Here is a 7,739-nt window from a genome sequence, read left to right as displayed (position 1 = left end):
TAATCTGCCACGGGAAAAGAGGGGAATTAAACCCAAGCATATTTCAGAGGTCATTGTGTAGGTGGGGTGTCATAAATATAAAGGGAAGGGTAAACCCCTTTAAAATCTCTCCTGGCCAGAGGAAAAACCCTTTCACCTGTAAAGGGTTAAGAAGCCAGGATAACCTCGCTGACACCTGACCAAAATGACCAATGAGGAGACAAGATACTTTCAAAGCTGGAGGGGGGGAGAAACAAAGGCTCTGTCTGTCTGTGTGATGCTTTTGCTGGGAACAGAACAGGAATGGAGTCTTAGAACTTAGTAAGTAATCTAGCTAGATATGCGTTAGATTCTGTTTTGTTTAAATGGCTGAGAAAATAGCTGTGCTGAATGGAATGGATATTCTTGTTTTTGGGTCTTTTTGTAACTTAAGGTTTTGCCTGGAGGGATTCTCTATGTTTTGAATCTGATTACCCTGTAAGGTGATTCTTTTACTTTTTCTTCTATTAAAATTCTTCTTTTAAGAACCTGATTGTTTCTTCATTGTTCTTAAGATCCAAGGGTTTGGGTCTGTGTTCACCTATCCAAATTGGTGAGGATTTTTATCAAGCCTTCCCCAGGAAAGGGGGGTGTACGGTTTGGGGAGGATTTTGGGGGGAAAGACGTTTCCAAGCAGGCTCTTTCCCAGTTATATATCTGTTAGACGCTTGGTGGTGGCAGCAATAAAGTCCAAGGGAAAAAGGAAAATAGTTTGTACCTTGGGGAAGTTTTAACCTAAGCTGGTAAAAATAAGCTTAGGAGGTTTTCATGCAGGTCCCCACATCTGTACCCTAGAGTTCAGAGTGGGGAAGGAACCTTGACATGGGGTATCTCTGTTTTCCATCTCCTCACTCTGAACTGATAACTTCTGCCATCTTGCAGTGCTGTACCTCCTTCAAGGATCACTGCTCTAAAAGTCATATTTTTAGTGGATTGAAGGTTGCTGCACTGACCAACACAAATGATCTGACATTGTGATGTCATTTTTCAGACTACCCCTTTGCGGTCACTATTTTAGTGATTGCGGTAAAAATATATTGGTCCCTAGTGTGTGTGGTACTTCTGTCTATCCCTCTGTCTAGGCACTTCTGATCTTCTGAATCTGTAACAGTAGATATGAAACATCCATTCTTTATTGGCCATTCCACTTGTGGCCCAGGAATGAAACCATAGTTCTTAAATTAAAAAGCAAACAAACCTTGCACTAATCATTTTATATTGGGAAACAATCACAAGAAGAATGAAAAAAAAAAAGAGGTTTATTCCAGACTATGGTAAATTTGTGCTTGACTGTCTGAATTATAAATTACAGTGTTTACCCCAGTAGTGTATTACTGGCCATTCTCAATAATCTGATACATATAAATACTTGATTAATAACCAAAAGGGGAAGTAGCTTTATTTTTTTCCTGATATAAATGCCAAATACAACAGCCATAAACAAACAAGTTGTTTCAAATAAATATGGGTGCAAATCATTTTGACAGTGTAACAAAATCTATATGCATCCAAACAACAAATTACAATACAGTAATTACTATATAAAAGTCCTAACAATGCTGGTTATTGCTGGTAGTATAAGCTCTCCCTGGGAAAGTAGGCTCAGTACAAAAATCTGCAAATAGGTTAAATATATACAGTTAATTCATTGAGTGCATAGATAAATATAAATGTATCTGTGCACAGTAACTGGGATTGAGGCACTTATTCAAATCACTATACACAAAGCCCCTTTTTAAGCAGAAGGGCAAATGTCAATAGGCCTCAAATGATCGTGGTGAAAACTGAGATTCTGAAGCCATAATACAAAGGCATTCTGTTACAGATGTATTTATAACCCGCTGAATTCTAAGAAATCCAATTTGTTAATTATGGCACAAAACTGGCAGACCTTACTGAAACCAATGGGTGTTTTGTAAGAGAGGATTTCAGGATCTCACCTCATGCATCTCATTGATACTTATCTATCTTTTCAGTGTTTCATTTCCCCCCCACCTTTTTTTTATCAGCAGCTTTGATTCTATATTGTTTTATATAGTGGGTTTTTTTTTAAAAAACCCAGAACACTAGCGACTTTAATCCCCAACAAAGCAAAGATTTTAAATAAACTGAATTTGGATAACTGCTCAGTTACCGGTCCAGTACCCTAAGGGTGCTATGCTGCTTTCTATTGTACACTTACACAGTCCTCCGAGTAATTAGTAATTGCGTTGGGCTTGTTTAAAGTAATTACTACACTGCCTAACAGCCTCAGTATTTGGCTTGTAAAATAAATGGGTCCCGGATTGACTTCATAAGAGGAATAACAAGAAGATCTTGTATCAATGTTACCAAATGGCATTCCTATTTGTTAACATTCAAAAGCAGAAACATAGCTCTAGTGATAAATCCCTAATTTCTGTTTTTATTATAACTTTTTTTTAAATTACTTCTCTGCTTGTAGAAAACAGGCCTATTATAAATACTGATGTATGCTATTATTTACATATGTTCCATTTTACTATAGAGTCATGTATTGCTTCTTCTCTGTACATGTAGAACCTAGGGGACAAATTCTGCATTTGGCTGTGCATTACTCCCATTGATCTCAGTGGGCTTGGTATGCAGACACAAAGGCATATTTGGCCCTAGATTGTTGTTGCTACTTATCTACTTCTGAATTTGAGGTAAAAGCAAAAAATATCTGCCAGTTAAATCTTTGATACATCTGGCATGAGTTATAACATGGGTCTCAAAAACACAAACATCATTAGCGACATACAGCACATCAATGGTGAACTTAGTGGGAGAAAGTTATAATACATGGGGTGGCTTCTGTAAATAACTCTTTCAGGCCAAAAATGTTTGGTAACATTTGAAGGCCAGTACGCTTTCTGGCTGATTTAAACAGGAGAAAGGTAGAGTGTGGCTCTCAGGGTAAGTCTACACTGCAAGTAGATGCTCATGGCTGGCCCATGCCAGCTGACTTGGGCTTAAACTGCCTTTTAGCCTGAGTCCTGCGAGCCTGAGAAAGCTGGGCACGGGCCAGCTGCGAGTCTCTAACTGCACTGTAGACATACCCTGAGAGTGCTGAAAATGTTTTTAGATCATACAGCCCATTAGGATAAACCCATAAGGAATCAGTGGGTTAGATTCTGATCTCAGTCACTGGTGCAAATCTAGAGTAACTCCTCTGAAGTCACTGGACTCACATCAGTGTAACTCCAGAGTAAAAGAGACCAGAATGAGTCCCTCCGTGATTCGATAGTAGAGAAAGAGGATGTTCTAGAAATGGCATAAAGAGCCTGATTCTGATCTGACACTGGTTTAACTCCACTGACTGCAATGGAATTACTCCTGCTTTATGAGAGTGTGAGAGAGGGGTCAGACTCGCTCAGAGCAAGGACAACTGCCCAAGACTGTGGAGATGACAGAGCTTCTCAGCAAATTTGCGGATGATACTAAACTGGGAGGAGTGGTAGATACGCTGGAGGGGAGGGATAGGATACAGAAGGACCTAGACAAATTGGAGGATTGGGCCAAAAGAAATCTGATGAGGTTCAATAAGGATAAGTGCAGCGTCCTGCACTTAGGATGGAAGAATTCAATGCACCGCTACAGACTGGGGACCGAATGGCTAGGCAGCAGTTCTGCGGAAAAGGACCTAGGGGTGACAGTGGACGAGAAGCTGGATATGAGTCAGCAGTGTGCCCTTGTTGCCAAGAAGGCCAATGGCATTTTGGGATGTATAAGTAGGGGCATAGCGAGCAGATCGAGGGACGTGATCGTTCCCCTCTATTCAGCATTGGTGAGGCCTCATCTGGAGTACTGTGTCCAGTTTTGGGCCCCACACTACAAGAAGGATGTGGATAAATTGGAGAGAGTCCAGCGAAGGGCAACAAAAATGATTAGGGGTCTAGAACACATGACTTATGAGGAGAGGCTGAGGGAGCTGGGATTGTTTAGCCTGCAGAAGAGAAGAATGAGGGGGGATTTGATAGCTGCTTTCAACTACCTGAAAGGGGGTTCCAAAGAGGATGGCTCTAGACTGTTCTCAATGGTAGCAGATGACAGACCGAGGAGTAATGGTCTCAAGTTGCAGTGGGGGAGGTTTAGATTGGATATTAGGAAAAACTTTTTCACTAAGAGGGTGGTGAAACACTGGAATGCGTTACCTAGGGAGGTGGTAGAATCTCCTTCCTTAGAGGTTTTTAAGGTCAGACTTGACAAAGCCCTGGCTGGGATGATTTAACTGGGAATTGGTCCTGCTTCGAGCAGGGGGTTTGACTAGATGACCTTCAGGGGTCCCTTCCAACCCTGATATTCTATGATTCTATGATTCTGTGGGCCAGCAGCTGCAGAGACACCTTTTGGGTGGATCAGGCCCTAACTGGATAAACACTGTAATGAAGCACCACTGATCCAGTCTTCTGCAGATCATGCTGCTGTCATATTACCTTAACCAAAAAGACAGAGAAAGCCAAAATTATTCTTTCAAAAGTAAAGTTACTCATAAAACAGCATGTTTCTCAAGAGGCACAATGATTATGCATCAACTTAATAAATATGACTTGCTCCCATAAAATGTTTGTATTTTCTTCCCATTGTTGCCACTTGTAATGTGGTAACTGCCTAGTAAGCACTGAATTCTACATCACAATTCATAGCCTCAGTTCGGACAGAACCTTGTCTTCTGCATTTTGAATCTAACACTATCCTTCCTCTAGACTCTGCAATGTTACCAACTCATGCATTTCCCACCATTGGATGTGCACTGACAAATACAATACTGTACAAATACTTTTATAATCCATTATAAGCATAAGAGGACACAACTGTCCAGCGTTTGTAAAAATCAAGCTTCCTTTTGGACATTATCATATTCTTTGGCTTTATATAAACGTAAATAAGGAAAAAAACAGAACAAGAAAAAAAAGTCAGAACAAATAGCTGATTGTGAGTTCCCAGTCTCTGCCAGTGAAGAATGTGTAATGTACCCTGGCATATGTGCCTGCTTATAACTCTGTTGTGACTAATCTAATGGTCTTTGGAAGAAATGTCAGTTAAACGCAAGCGATACAATTCATCAGTGGTGTAACTTAACTGAAGCCGAAGGACTTCTAACTGGGATGAATCAGGCCAGGGGATTTTCACACTCTACAGACTAACAACAACAAGGAAGTTCTTTCTGAGAAACATTCAGAGAGTGTCAGCATTGCACCTCCCAAGTAGACAAGAGTATAGTAATAAGAGACTTCCTTTTGTATTGCCGAGAGGGGCCCACAAGCACCTTTGGATAATTTCTTCTCTTTTTAATTGACAGAAAACACAAAAACAAAACAAAAAATCACTCCCTTGCGATGCAGTTTCTTTCACTGCAGCTTATTGTTAGCGCATGATGTACGGACATCCGGGTTGCCTACTGTGCAAAACAGGAGGTTTGGGTTGGATTCTTCCTTTATGTTTGAGAATGGTAGCAAGAGCTCAAATCAGTATTTTCAAGTACAGTTAGAGCCATATGATCCTTTTCATTTCCAAGCATAATGGTGACCGTCTGCTAACAAGGAGCAGTTCAAGTTTATCTTTAAGGCACTCTGGAGTCAGGTTCAAATCCCATGGTCTTGGAATCAAACCTCAGAGCTGTCAGTAGTGTAATTATGTGGTGGCATCATTGGCTCACTGCTCTCTGAACCCTTTGTGACTTCTTTCTTCTCTGAGCTCTGTTTATGCTTGAAAAACAAAATAATAATTGCAATTAAACCAATGGCAAGTAAAACGGCAGCAGCTCCACCAGTGATCGTGATTATGTTGACCTCTGGGTTTCTGTTATTCAGCTCCCTGGGGAGAATTCCATTGACTGTAACTTCTCTTTGTGGGATCTGTTTCTTGTTGGTGCGGTCCAAAGCTATGTGCTGAATGTTAGTTCCTCTGCTGTTTTCTATGCCAATTTCTTTAGCAAGCTCTGGAGCTTCTTTGACCCCTCTCTTCTGTCGTATCTGCATTGAAGTTCCTGGATTCCCACCACTGACCAAAGAGTGATATTGGTACTCCACACTTCTTTTGCCAATACCTCGATTGGCACTTTCTTTTGATCTCACAGTGTAGATTGTATGTACGTACCACTCTCTACCCAAAGACACCTAGAAAACACAACATTTTGTTCAACATTACCCACCTCGATGATGTGGTTAAACACCAATACAAACTGAGAAGTAAATTGCAAGCTGTTTCATCATCTGATCCTGAAATGCCCGGACTGCACTCCTGAAGCCATGCTCAGAAAGAATATGCCACATGTCAATCTGCCCAGCACCCCAGCAGGAATTGGCAATCATGCCATCCACTACACACAGGGTGTGGAGCCTGAGTCCCTCCATAGCCAGCCTCCATTGCTGCCTGGTGCAGATGGAGGAGCATAGGCCATCTCCTCCCTGGCCTTTATTGGTGGCGTTGTGTCATTGGCCTCACAGAGTCCTTGTGCAAGGACTACAGCTTTGGCTGTACTCCAAAAGAGAAAGAATCATTGCACATTCTGCCCACTATGCATGCCCAACCAGAGGTGAGACACAGTCTGGCCTTGTATTTGCACCAGCTCATCAAAAAGAGGGCATGCAATGAATAGGCCATTTCATGTTCGCAGCATTGTTATAGCCATGTTGGTCCCAGGATATTAGAGAGACAAAGTGGGTGAACTTTTATTGAACCAACTTCTGTTGGTGAAAGAGACAAGTCTTTTCAGACCTGAAGAAGAGCTCGTGTAGTTTGAAAACTCGTCTCTTTCACCAACAGAAGTCGGTCTAATAAAAGACACTACCTCACCCACCTTGTCTCTCTAGGGCATTTCATGGCTAGTCCATATCTAGTTTTAATAAACTATGTTTACCGCCATGTCGGCATTACCTTCCTATAATTTACTTTTATCCCCCCATTGCCTTCTGTATACCTACCTACCATTGTCTCTTGCCACTCTCATTCTGTTGTCAGTCTAAGAGGGCAGAACAAATGACTAGATTACTACTGGAAACAGAACCCTTAAATAGCAAATGGGATTTTATGATCTCTGTGCGCCAAACTGTGAAACCCTTACTTACATGGATGAGCCGTTACTCATTCAAACAATCCCACTGGTTTTAATGGGACTCCACATGCGCTTAAAATGTTCAATAGTCAGAGTAAGGACTCCCTATTGTTTCTTCTACTTGGTTATTTTGACCTTCACATCTGTTTTTGCAAATGTTACAGGGGAAAAGTAAAATTTGTATGGGCTGCATAAATCAAGAGGCTGAGCACGAATGAAAGATATGGCACTGAGGAAGTAGTTGGTCCCTTACCTGCTCACTTCTAGATGTTCTAGACGTTTTGTGCTTTGGACGGTGTAGAACGGTTGTACAGAAAGTGATACTGTTTTGGTAACTTTCGTTAGCTGGACTCTGCTGAAATGTACTTTCAACCTTAACTCAGGAAGCATTTGTTTGATTTTGCCAGGTTTTATTTTTTTTTTTACTGACCATGAAAACATTTATGTTGGGTTGGTGTATAAAGTCCAGAGGAGAAGAGCCCTTCTCTGAAAAGTCTTATGAGGTGCATTTAAGGCCTTAACCAACTCCTGTTGAAGTCAGTGGGAATCTTTCCATTGACTTCAATAGGAGCTGCATCAAGCCCTTAAAGTTTACCGGGATAAGAATTCCCCTGCCCTGTGTGCCCCTTCCAAGTTCCCCCACTTCATCTCTCTCTGAGACGTC

At 41.4% G+C, this 7,739-nt stretch overlaps 1 protein-coding gene across 1 annotated transcript in view; it reads right to left on the bottom strand.

The window, feature by feature from the left end:
- Window positions 1-1,391: 1,391 nt before the first annotated feature.
- The window catches only part of FREM2 (FRAS1 related extracellular matrix 2), a 216,361-nt gene continuing 210,013 nt past the window's right edge, over window positions 1,392-7,739 (bottom strand). Inside the window, exon 24 of the mRNA XM_048848460.2 lies at window positions 1,392-6,137. Coding sequence (XP_048704417.2) covers window positions 5,625-6,137 — 513 coding nt within the window. The 3' untranslated portion in view covers window positions 1,392-5,624. The remainder of the gene's footprint in view (window positions 6,138-7,739) is intronic.

This window comes from Caretta caretta, chromosome 1 (genome assembly GCF_965140235.1).
Source record: "Caretta caretta isolate rCarCar2 chromosome 1, rCarCar1.hap1, whole genome shotgun sequence".
Classification (NCBI taxonomy): domain Eukaryota; kingdom Metazoa; phylum Chordata; order Testudines; family Cheloniidae; genus Caretta; species Caretta caretta.
Note: the sequence above shows the minus strand (reverse complement) of the source record. Positions and strands in the feature narration are given on the sequence as shown.